At 38.6% G+C, this 13,765-nt stretch overlaps 1 protein-coding gene across 1 annotated transcript in view; it reads right to left on the bottom strand.

The window, feature by feature from the left end:
• Nucleotides 1–13,765, bottom strand: part of CCDC178 (coiled-coil domain containing 178) — a 357,941-nt gene that overhangs the window by 28,833 nt on the left and 315,343 nt on the right. The window contains 1 exon segment of the mRNA XM_073331282.1: nt 8,305–8,439. Coding sequence (XP_073187383.1) covers nt 8,305–8,439 — 135 coding nt within the window.

Genomic DNA, 13,765 nt, shown 5'->3' with positions numbered 1-13,765 from the left:
TTGGATCTACCTAGTCACAAAACTCAACAGTATGCAGATTTAAAGGACCAAGTTTGAGATCAGATTGTGAAAAAAGCCAGGGATTCTGATCCAGATTACATAAGCATTTAAGGGGAAAAGTCTTAGACTTCTGGAGTGACATCCTACCTACTGATCCCCATGTCGAATTAGAAGAACATATTAACTGGAAGTCCAAGTAAGTGTGGCCCTCCTGGTAGGTGAAATGAAAATACCCCCAAATAAAAAGTATAAGACAAGCATTACAGGGAGGAATGGAAAGTTCTAATTATGTTCAGTGTGCTCTAGAACTGATGGACCATCTTGAGCCAATGGAGACAAATAGAATTTGGATCTTAATGGCAGAAGCATGGCCAGTCAGGTGGGGTGCAAGGACATTCACTTGCCTTATCTGACAAACTGTTCAAGTCAAAAGCCACTAGTCCATATGAGCAGAAACAAAAACGGCCATCTTACTTGTCCCAATTCCACTTTAAACATACAAAAAATGTTTACAAATGAATAATGGGAGAATTGGTACTCAGTGAAATTTATCTTCAATCTTCTAAATGCTTACTACAAATAATCACAAGTAAATAATAAAAAGTTTAAAACTAATTAAAAAGTGTGTAGCAATGTCCCCTTAAGAAAAGTTATCTGTCATCTAACTCCATATGTCTCCAAGACAAGACAGAAACAGCAAGACTGCTAAAGGGAAATCAGCAGGCAAAAAACTGAGTGTAATCAGCATAAATGGTGATAACTCAACTCATAACAGAGAAAAATAAAAGAGTGAGCATAAAGAATTTGAAGATCATCAACCCTGAGGGACACCATAACACACCTGTGTAAATAAGTTAGAGAACAAAAGATGGCCTTAACAAACTGACTACCATCTGACAAATAAGAAGCAAACCATAAATGAATTGTTTTCAAAAGACAGGAGGGCAGACCCTGCCACCAGTGTCCATGATTATAGATGGCCCTGTCCTAAGAGGAACTGCATTTGGGTATGAGGATAGTTGAACAGGATGCCAGGATCATAAGGACTAAGAAGATGCACTTACTATTTCCTCATTACAGGATGTAGGAGCCACAAGGATGACTGCAGCAACTTTCCTGACACTCTGCAACCTTGGAAGGGAGGACTTCTTTCCTTTGCTGACCTCTGCCAAATGGCCCAGATGAGGATATGGCCCAAAGAGCTTAATAGGATAGATGTCCTCTGGTGTAAATTAGTATAATTCCACTGAAGTGACTGGGCTATATTGAATTGCATCATCTGATAATCCTGCCCAAGTGATTTTAAAAAGACCCCAGGATAATTCATAAAGTTTAGTGCAACTGGAAAAAGCCATAATAGTGCAAGAACATTGGAGTCAAACTGAAACAAAAGGGGACTGATCCTTTTCTGCCTTGCACCTTATGTAGTCATTTAAGCTGAGCAAAGTGAATGTAAAATACTATCAGATCAGAATTCTCCAAACTCTGAGAACTGATGGTAGACTTTTATAGCCACTTTGCACAACTGCGAATGACTATGCAAGGGGCAAGGCAGTGGAGAGCCAGGCTCACAATCTTTACATACTCTTTCAATGGCAGTCCTGTGGTCTGAGTATCAGAGGAAACCATTTGTCAAACAATATAAAGTTTCAACGATGACACTAATGATACTGTCTTTCCCAGTATTTAGCCATAAAGACAATTTTGGCAATGGGACTATAGCTGGAAAAAAAACAAAACAACAAACTTCATCTAGAAAGGATGGTCTAAACCTACAAAGGTCAGGATTGAGTTATAGTTACAGGGCTAAAATATAGATACACTCATCACTACACAGCTTCAAAAGTTCAGCCAACACTTGCCATTTCAGGTAATTCACCAGATTGCCATAAAACATTCATAACTGTCATGATTAAAGTAGATGGATACCCAAGCTACTGAAGAGCCAAATAATCAAAACTCCACAACAGTACTGTGCAACTTACTAGGCAAAATTTCAGTTGTACAGCAAATACCTTTGGAAATAAAAAAATACCTTGTACACTTGTGTGTGAGTGCACAGCTAACCTTTTTAATCTGAATTATTTTCTTAAGATATATTTCGTATTCTGTAACTGATTGAAAAATGTATTTAGTGCTTGTGCAAGGTGTCCTGGAAACTGAAATCCTCTGGTGATCTATAGAACAAGGACAGCACACATAACAGCAGTGTGTTTTCCTGCATATCACTGCACCAACCTGTCTCAAACCTGGACAAGGAAGAACCCCCCTACAGCTTTGATTTTCAGAAAAATTGGCATAAGCTCCAATAACAGCCATTATTCCTTTCCTACTGTATATTATGGGTTTTAACTCCCATGCAATTATGTTTGGATCAAAAGTCAGTTTAGTGTATGACCTCACATGTGGAACTTTCTCTTAGTTCCACACAAATTCTTCCCTCAGAGACATTAAAGACATCTGAAAGCTCCCCAGAATTTAAGGAAAACACTGTTTAAATTAGATCACCCTTGAATTCTGATCTGTCAAATTCTGCCATTGGGTGCTCTCAGAGAGAACCAAGGGAGATTTTGAACGAGAGAGAGGTGGGAAGAGGGAAGATTGTAAGAAGACATGATAACCTTGCCCAAGAAGTAAGTTTCCCATACTCTTCTCTCCAAAAATACAAGTAAAGAGGCCAAATTGCCAGCATGAATTATTTGAGCCAATGACTTATGCATCAGCAATGTACTCCATTGTAAATCTGCATTTAGGCATGTTTATTCTTATATTATAAAAGTGAAATCCTTAATCCTTTTTTTAAACATCACAACTGAAATTTGACATTTTTAAATTGTGTTTTCCACTGCTAGTATAATCACTGTGAGTATGAGCACTTAATGGATCGCTTCTATTTCAAAGGCAAAATTTAAACATGAAAACACAAAGCAACTACATGGGTAATGCTAGCATTGGAATCTATATTTTAAAACGTTTTGAGGGCTGAAATAAAAGGGGCCATACAAAGTAAAGTAGCATATATATTTTACTTTTAGAAAAAAAAGAATGGGTTACAGCACCCATATATAATATATGGGCAAAAGTAGATTTCCTGCATGATCTTATACATTTAGTTTAGTAAAAAGCATAAAAATCAAAAGCTTTTCTGAATGTGCATTTTATTCCCGGTTCTAGCAGCATGTTAGAGAAAATATGTAACCAGTGGAAAAAGAAATATAAGTGTTTTTACCTGATCAGGTGATGGTCCCAGAAATTCTGGCTTCATGGGGGACACTCACATTATTTTTGGTGCTTTGGATGCCACTAGCGTTGTTGCCTTTTTTACCCTTAGACCCTTATCTTGTCTCTACTTAGCGCATACTTTCTAATCTCTCATACCTGCCACGCTCAAGTTAATAACAAATAATAACTATACAAAAGTCTGTTGTGAAAAGATCCAATGTGTTTGATAAATTGTACAAACTGATTCCAAGTTATGGTGCAGATTTTCTGCTCCACTTTGCTCTTTTTATGCTGCTGAGGTGACAAAAAGGGAACACGCATTGGACGTATCCTCCTAGCTCTTGGGGAGTGCCCAGCAAGTATAGAACCAGCTCAGTGATCTTCCAGGTACACCATCTTCTTCACAGCTCCTGAGGCAGGGAGGAGGTTTACATGGAGTGCAATGTATTCTGGTTATGCTCAACTGGTTGGACAGTGCCTTGGTTCTGCTGCCAGCTATTGCATGTTGGGGGAGCTCCTACATCGCTGCAATCTATGTTAGGGCTTGGCCGAGAAGCAGTGAGTGGTAGCTGGCTCCCTGGTGACTCCCCCTCTCTGCTTTATCGAGCATAATCTTGGCCCTATCTGTCCACGCATAATTTAAGTCTGCAGTGAAACTCCACCACTTAAAAAGCAGCCACTTTTAAGGCTGGCCCTAGGTGCTCAGGTGGAAGGGGGATTTATGGGCAGCTTGAACTAAATGCTCCAGATACACCAAGCAGCCTGTGCTTCACCAATTATGCTTATTACCAGGCATACTGCTTATTACCGTGAACAGTCCCATTGATTTCGGTGTGATTATTCCCAAGAGTAAGCTCTACACTTGGTGAATCGTTTTAGGACTTGGCCTCTTGGCTTATACATTTTAAGTGAGACAATTATGAAAACCTATTTTTTCCACTCATCGTTAATTTAGGCACTTTTCTTTTCTATTATGTAGGATCCCTCTATTCTGGGCATGAAGTATGGTGCCATGAGGGCCAGGGAAGGTCAGCAGGTAATCTGTGGGGATGGTATCATAAAGATGGCCTTTGACTCTGGTGGCTTTGGTGGGTTCTGCAGTTTCCTGTCCACAATGAGAATTATGGAACACTGCCAAATGAAATAAGACTGATCACCAACTTTGCAGCAATCAGAATTAAGAGTAAAGCCTCTCTCTTTACCCAAGATTTCCTACAGTAGCAACCCAATCTCATATGTTTATTTTCTCAGACATAAGCACATGAACAAATACACAAAACACTCCATTCTTATCCTACTTGAATTCTCAGCTCTTTTATGACACTGTCAACCACACTCTTCTTCTTGAAATCTTGTCCGCCTTTGGCTTTTGTGACTCAATCCTCTCCTGGTTCTCCTCCGACCTCTTTAAGTGCTCCTTCAGTGTGTCATTTGGAGGATCTTCCTCTTCAGTGCTCCGTCTTTCAGGGGGAGTCTCACACGGCTCTCTATTGGGCCCTTGCTCTTCTCCCTCTACACTGTCTCTGGGTTATCTTATTCACATATATGACTTCAACAATCATGATATGATCTACCGCTCCACCTCTTATCTGTCTCATTCTGTCCAAACTAAAATTTCAATCTGTCTTTCTGACATCTCATCACTGACATCCAGCCATCCACTAAAGCTTAATCTGAGCAAAACAGAGCTCTTTATCTTTCCCCTAAAATCCTCTCCTCTTCCTCTTTTCAAAGTCACTGTGGACAACACCACCATTGTCTCTGTCATGCAGGCCTGAAACCTGGGCATTATCTTCAACTTGTCCCTCTCTTTAGACCCTTCCATTCAAGTAGTGTTTAAATCTTGCTGCTTCTGCCTGTAAAACTTATGCAAGATCTGGCCTTTATTATCCAGCCACACAGCTAAAATTGTCCTCCAGACCTCATTATCATGTGTCTCGTCTACTACAACATCCTTCTCTCTGGTTTTGACAAATCTCATCTTGCCCGACTTAAAATCCATTCAAAACACTACAGCAAAAAATCTTCTTGGTTCAACTCTTTGATCATGTCACGCTTTTCTTTGCATTGCTCCACTGACCCCTTCTTCACCACAACATCAAATACAAACTTCTTATTTTCACTTTTAAGGCACTCCATGGCCTATCCCCGCTGTACCTGTGATCTCATGTATACTTACAAGATGTCAATTCCCAACTCCAATCAGCTAACGACACTGCCCTTGATTGTCCATTTGTCAAATTTTCCAGCAAGCACCGCCATGCATTCTCATATGTCACCAGGTGTGTGAGGAAGGAGCTCTCTGTAAAAATCTGCAAGGCCACTACATTATCCTCCTTTAAATCTCTCCTTACAACCCACCTAAGCCCTGGTGCCTACATAACACTTGAGAATGGTTAGGCACCTTGTGTGCTGTAACTGCTGCCTATTTCACTGTTCATGACTGTCACAATTACCTTGTGCTCCACCCTATCTGTTTACTGTATCCAATGTAAGTTGTTAGAATGTAAAGTCTTCTGGGCAGTAACTGTTTTTTTATTTGCACAGTGCCCAGCACAATGGGGCCCCAGCCTGTAGGCACTACCACAATATAAATATTAAACAACAAAAATAACAAACCAAGCCTGTCTCTTGCTGGTGGGAAAGAGGAGAGCGGTATCATTAAATTGTCATTTTTTAATCTTAGGAAGCACTGAGATACTACGGTGACAGACACCAGTATAAGAGCTTATATAGCTACTTGCTAAATGGATAGAGACAATCTGGCACTAACAATGCTAAATTGAAGGCACCAGTTCACACAGAAATGCAACAATCCATATGCTGAGAATTCCAAAATACAATGACATTTTGCTGACAGGAAATAATGCTTTTAAATACCTCAGAACTGTTTTCTGTGGCCTAACTGAACTAGGTTTTCCATTATAATTTTCTATGTTTCCTATGGGCTTGTCTGCACATAATGTGGTAATGCGCTCTCCAGGGGTATGATTTCAAAAGAGTCTACATGGACTGGTCTACATGGACCAGTCAATGTGCAGCATGTTAGTCTGCTTTAGAAATCACACATCCACAGAATGCATTAACTCACAAGGTAGGCAAGCCCTACCATAAAGTCATTTCAGGTAAAATTGTGTAACGAACATAGAAGGGGCATTTGAATAACAGAATCCAAATCAGAATGGGTGCAATCAGAACATAGAAAATACACTGTTCCAGTGTTTCTGAAATACTAACTAAAATGCTGTTTTTAAAAATAGTTCTGAGCTGCAAAAATTGGACCTGAACTTCCCCAAATGTTGATGAGGTTTGTGTCTGAAGGATGGGTATAGGCCCATGTCTAGCTATTTCAATTGTTCAGGATAACTGAATTTATAGAGACAATTTAGTCTCAGTGTGAATGATAGAAATAATTTATTTTATGCAAGAACAAAGGATTTCCAGACAGCTCATTCATTACAATATAGACTAGTTATTGATATAAGATTTCAATCACAGGTTATGTTCATAGCACTGCCATTAAAATGCTACATAACATTAGACTAGACTAACTTAAAGATTCATATGTGAGGAAACCACCTGGCACCTGTGGCTTCTACGTAACTGTTGTTATTATTCATGAGCTCTAGGCTGCATATTAATCACCTCTTTTCTTCATCACAGCTAGGGAAGTTGAATACAAAAGAGATCAAGACTCATCATCATAGCTATGCCGTTGTGAGATTCAAAAGGAAGCATTTCCAGTTTTTCAAATTTTAAATGTAAAATTTTATGTATAATTCACTGCTTATTTGTCTTAATAAGCACACAATTCTAGTATAATATTTGACCAAAAAAAGAGAATATTGACTAAATACTCCATAAAAATTAACAGAGCATTTCAAATCACTAGAAGAGTGGAAAATCTCATTCTATTTTTATTTTTCAATTAGTTTTTCCTTTTCTTTTTTTCCGTTAATATGATTTGGATTTTCTGAATCTTCAACAACCATGAAACACATTTGGATGTATATAACAAAAGCCATGGGTTTAAAAAAATCCTCAATCAAGGTTTTGAGACTGGATCACAGTGATGATGCAATTTAAAGTAGTTCTAAAAGTTTTGTTCAAGCTAGTTTTTTCCTTAAATAATGCTAATAATAGTTGTGAAGTGGAATTGCATAATATTAAAGTTTAATACAAATATGGCAACCTTAGGACTGTACAGCAAAACTCTATTGCGGAAAATAGAAATTAAAATGTATAAGAATAAGATGCATTAAAGATCTAGCAGCTACATAATTTTTGTATTTATTTTGCAAAAAACGGGACTGAAGACATTTTTCACTCAAGTCTTTTACAAACATTTCTCAAATGCCCGCTGGTTATGGCCATTAAAAGACTGAAAAGAGTGGCTTTACAAAAATATTAACAACATACCACTGCATGAGATAAAAAGAACAGAACATTTAAACTATGTTACATAAAAGCAATTTTCCCCAGTAAATGTAAACATATACCTGGAAAAATAAAACCCATACAATATTAAACATTATATCCCAGTGAGGAAACCACTGTTAAACCCTGTGCCCTCCTTTCCGCCCTTACCCCTTCCCCTTCCCCCGGCCTGTTGTTTATTAGTGGAGAAAGGTGAAGTTATCACACAACCTAATAATGAAGGTGTGGTACTTCAGCTAAATAGCAGTTTCATACTTAAGAAATTATATATGAATAAAATGAAAATGACAGTGTTGTTTACCATGGCAGTAAGATCTGCAAAACAGTACACAATAACATTTGCTAAAACAGCTGAACAGCAATACTAATGCCTCTATATTTTTCAAATGTTTATATCCAATGTATTTATAATAATCTTTTCAAAGGTTTGTGAGAAATAACTCTAATCTTTCTCTTTTTTTAAACTATGCATGGTATATGTGCTAACTTACTGAATTCATCCTTCATGCAATTCCAGTTTATTAAAGAGGTTAAAAATTTATAAAACTCTGATGGGATATGGTTTTAATGCTTCATCACACTACCCATCATTTGCTTTTCAATCTAGATCAGAATGATCTTTCCTACTTCTCTGCAATCACCTACCTGCACAGCTAATATTTTCTGAGCATTCTCATGAGAGGCTGCCTGGAACTTCGCCAGCCCAGCCTGGCTATAGAGGCCGCGCTGTTTGAAGTACTCCACCAATGCTTTGTGCATCCTGCTTTGCAGCACAGAGAGCTAAAGGGAGGAAGAAGGGGGAAAAAAAGTCAGAGCAGGAGAGGAAATTAATGGCAGTGTTCAAGAAGAATGATGGAGGGAAATATAGAAAGCAGTCAATAGCCCATTCTGCACTGTACAGACCTGACAGGAATTTCACAGTCTCTTGATTTTTCAGCCCACTCATGTGCATTCATCAGAAACCAGTCACATCTGGCTGCCAGGATGGGGGGTTAATTTTCTCTAAATGCCTCAGCAGTTTTGTTCTAGCTGAGGCAAACTCTGTGACTGCAAAGTTGATGAGTAAAATATTTCTACTTCACCCAGTTTAACTCAAAACCGATAGCCTCGGGACATATCGAACCTTTCTTAAAAAAATAATCTTTTGAAGCTTTTTGAATGGCACATCAGGTCAGGGCAAAGTTTAAAATGCAAGTTTAAGACTTTGATGGACACCATGGCTTTTTTCCCCTTGTAAAGCTTATCATAGCTTGGCAATGTGGGCTTTAGAGCATGACAAAACTAAAGAGAATTAACTTAGCCATCAACTGCTGAGGGAGAACAATAACAGGAAAGAAATTTCCAGATAGAACTCCCTATTAATCTACCTAACTATAACCATGTGACATGAAAGCATCTAACTGCACTAAATTACAGCAAATGCAGCTGTTGAAAAGTGACACTATTTTTTAATAAGACTTTATATGAAAAAGATACTACAGATCATAGAACTGTACTGATTTGAAGGGGGTCTAATTGAAATGATTCAAACTGGAAATGTAAACAGTGTATTTTTACAATTTATCAGTTACTATAGCAGCATCATTCTCACACCCCATAGTTAAGATTGTGTCTGTATTTCCATAATTTTCAAGTGTTTATAACACAAACAGAAAAACTTGGCATAGCAGATCTCAGTCTAGAAGCAATATCTTTTAATCAAAATTGAAAAGCTACCAGTACAAAATGTAGTTGAAGGTAGCTGTGTGCTCTTATAATTGAAAGTTGTTTTATTTCTTAAACTGAAATTCTACCAGCATTTGTCCATAATCTGGACTAGTGCCTTTGGCTGATCTGGAAAAACACAAATTAAAGCCAACTAAATTAATTTGTTTAGAAACATGATTTTGTGTTCAAGCATGCTAATTATTTCAACAACAATTTTATAGCTATTGTTAGCACATGGCCTTTATGAGTATGCCTGTCAACCACATTTACAATATGGATTCTAGCATTCCTTTGGAAATGCTACAATTCATTAAGGTCAATGCTACAGGTCAATAATGAGACCAGTAATAAAGAAGCCTTCACATGATAAGCTATAACTGCTCTTAAGAGCCAGCATAGAGTAGCATGAAAAAAATCCACTTTTTCAGAAGGACATAGATTATACTGATGCCAAAGGAACTAATATGGCCTACAGAGTAATTAATAAGCATTTTCAAAATTATATGGCCTAATTTTCAGAAGTGCTGAACTTCCACAACTCCCATTGGCTTATGGAAGCTGTGAGTACTCAGCATTTTAGTAATTCAGGACATAAAATATTAAAACATATATTTGTATGTCAGAATTTATAATTTATTTATTTGAATTTGGCTATCTGAATAGTGTTTATGCATTACAATGACATAGAATAAAAACTGGGTAAATAAATTGGAAAAATATAAAAATCAGCCCTAATCACAGCCAAAAGCTGAAACCAAATGTGAACATATTTTTCAATCTAAGTTTGTCTAAGTACCACTGCTCCCTAACATGCTAAATACTTTTTTCTGAATCTATCTTGAGGTCTCTATGGACATTAAATCTCTGGAATTCCAACTGTTGCTTTCATATCTCAGAAGATTTGAGGCTTTTCTGGGGCTTCAGCGGGGAGGCAGGTAAGGGCAGAAACAACACATGATTTTGGCAATTAATTGATTTTTAAATACTCATGGTAAATAGGCCCAATGGCCTGTGATGGGATGTTAGATGTGGTGGGATCTGAGTTACTACAGAGAATTCTTTGCTGGGATCTGGCTGGTGAATCTTGCCCATATGCTCAGGGTTTAGCTGATCGCCATATTTGGGGTCAGGAAGGAATTTTTCCTCCAGGGCACATTGGAAGAGGCCCTGGAGGTTTTTCGCCTTCCCCTGTAGCATGCACGGGTCACTTGCTGGAGGATTCTCTGCTCCTTGAAGTCTTTAAACCACGATTTGAGGACTTCAATAGCTTAGACATAGGTGAGAAGTTTTTCGCACGAGTGGGTGGGTGAGATTCTGTGGCCTGCGTTGTGCAGGAGGTCAGACTAGATGATCATAATGGTCCCTTCTGACCTTAATGTCTATGAATCTATGAAAAAAAAATCATGACATTTTAATAAAACAGTCTGCTTCAACCCAACAGAGAAAGTGTCAGATGGAAGGCAAGCCACTATGGAATATTTTCAATGTTCTGATACCTGCGAGAAGGAATGTAGTTACAGAATGGATTCTTGTGGAGAGGAAAATGAAGGTCCGGGAAGGATGGCTGGGTGAGGGCAGAAGGATTTGGTTCAAGATAGTGAAAGGGGCCAGACAGAAAGATGTCAGAAGGTTTGTTTGCATTCAAATTTTTGCCTTATCCAAGCCAAATGAAACCTTCAAAACTTTTGAGTGCCATCTATTACAAAAAAATTCAGTACAATGTGCATATGGGAAATTGCTGCCTTATAATGCCTGTTTTAAAGAAGTAACAGAAAACTTGAAAATTGCAGTTAGGCTAAGCAAGCACATGGGCCTGTCACTCCTATACTCACCCCTGTCTTCCTCTCCATGATCTTCCTTTGTTTATTTTACTCACTTGCCTCTTGTCTTTAATTAGAATGAGCAGAATAGACATACCTGAGCTAGCTTTGATAGCAATGAAGGGGTGGCAGCATAGGCTGTACAAGTCTTCCCTGTGTACTTATTTGGGTGGCTAGCCTGTGCGGTGGTGACTTCACTACTATTGTTACTTGAGCTAGCTCGACCAAAGCTATCTGAGGTATGTCTGCATTTGCAGTCACAATCTGATTGCATTATACACATACCCTTATTCCCTTGAAGGAGGTCATAACCGTCCCTGAAATCCTCTGCTGGGTCATGCGACAAACACGTAGCCTTTAACTTGTTCACAGTTTTATCTTATCACAGCTATGGGTCTCAAAGGTAAAAAGACAACAATAAAGTAATTGCTAGGTTTCATTGCTTGTAATAACTTTTGAGAAATCTGAAAATAAATTTACAAATGTATCCCCGTGAATCTGACAAATATGATTTGTTTCTATGCATTCCTAAATAAACTGAATTTAAAATAGTTATAAACAAGAATGTCCTTTCTTGTGATAAAACCTGTAGGAACAGATAGAGAATCCAGACTCTGCATGATATTCACCTCATTTCTGACAAATGCTCCCTTAATGGCACAGGGTTGAAGCAGAGTGGGCTACCAAAGGGACAAGCAGCACAGCCTCCAAACCATGGGGATTCATGGGAAACAAATCTCTGATCCCCCTGAAGTACCTGCTATGCAATGTTACTCTCCTGAGGCTGTGACATTGGCTCAGTTGGCTGCAAAATAACCCCTCTCAGGGGAATAGTGGGGGCTGGTGCAGGCTCAGAGTAGAAGTTAATGCTGCAAGGAGGAACATTAACTTCCACAGATTTCTACTTTCCTGGGAGGGGAGAATACTGCAGCGAATGGCTCCTCCCTCCCCTTGCCCCATAAACCAGGAAGCGTTAACCATATTGCTTTGCTGTGGATGCACTTCTATAAGCTCCTGGGGAGAGGGAAGTATGCTGTGGAGGAGCTGCCCTCCCAGTTCTGCAGTTTGGGAGCTTTACTGCCCTGTTTTACCCTGTTTTTGTTGTCATTCCCCTCTGTGACTCACAGCAGAGGGGAGCATATGGCTCTGTTTATTTAATTCTTTGTTTATATATCAGTATCATCAATAATATCAGCACAGCTCTGGGGAAAAAATGGGGTTGTTAATTAGCTGCTGCTGCTGACCCAGCAAAGAGGAGAGTCCCACAAAAACACGAGGTCTGATTCTGTTCTTGCCTAGACTCGTTTTTACAGTAGTGTACCTCCACAGATTGCATTTAATTAATTGCTGATTTACATCTGTGTGACCACCAGACCTAATATCTTTATCTGTAATTTCTCATTGGAGGAACCAAGATTCTGAGGCACATATCTCACCAGATTATAACAATTTTTAGGTAGGTCAAATTTTGGACCAAAAGCATGGATAAAAGAGCCAATACTTTATGCAAACCCATAGCACCAAAGGATACACAGGGAGCAGTCCTTGTCAATTTTGTTACCCAGGGCTGATAGCAGACCAGCTTTTACTATGGTATCCTAGCTGCCTGGGGCTAGACCAAAGCCTCACTGTTGGGCAGATATAGCATAGTACATAGACCTCTAAGAGAGATTCATCTTGTTAAAGGCTCATTATGCCTACTGAATGCAGAACCTGCAAAAAAAAAAAAACCCAAAAAACCAAAACAGACTGGAACACAGAGAGGTCTCCAAAGCCAGAAGTGCATTTTCAATGATGGATAACATTCTTCTTAGGTTGCTTCAGTTACCACTTCTGGCCAAAGACTAAGTACTGGCATTACATGGAGCTGTGATCATAGGCCTGATTCTCCTCTCATTTATACCTATTTTGCATCAATGAAACTCCACTGATTTCAGTACTGTTCCTGATTTACACCAGTGTAAGAGAAGGGACAATCAGGCCCTCTGTGCTTAAAATTTTCATTTCTCCAAATTGGAATTATACAAAATACCCTAAGATGTTTGTCTGTGGTTTACCTATTTATCACATAATGCATTGCTAAAAAATCACAAGAGTCATATTGCTAACTTTTATAACCTTTGGTCAAGCACATACTATTATTGCCAGCTTATACCAACTACCAATTTATACTTGGCCTCATTCTAAGCACTTAACTCTTAATGCTTAAGACATAGCCAAGCCTATTTTAATACACATATTTTGGTTCTTCTACTTGCTGTTTCAGCTTCAATAAATTCCATTATTATTTCTATACACATGCTTAGCAAATAGATTATATTTTACCCAAAAACATGTACCCTCCAAGAGCAGGTCAGGGGTCAACACAATAAATGTGTTGTTTTTTCCACGGCAAAAAAATTCTGATGACTTTTCTTAGAAAAGTTCTACCATCCGTATGCTTTGAAGCAGGGGTTGAAACATGACAGTGGATGCCCTTTATCAGGGCTGTATTTCTTGTGATCCCTGTGAAAATCTGCCCAAATTGTGCCAATTTATAAGTCTTTTAAAATGCTCAGTAGAGATAACTATGATTTCAG

The sequence above is a fragment of the Lepidochelys kempii genome, chromosome 2 (genome assembly GCF_965140265.1).
Source record: "Lepidochelys kempii isolate rLepKem1 chromosome 2, rLepKem1.hap2, whole genome shotgun sequence".
NCBI classification, from domain to species: domain Eukaryota; kingdom Metazoa; phylum Chordata; order Testudines; family Cheloniidae; genus Lepidochelys; species Lepidochelys kempii.
The sequence above is the reverse complement of the archived record's forward strand: the minus strand, read 5'-3'. Positions and strand labels throughout refer to the sequence as shown.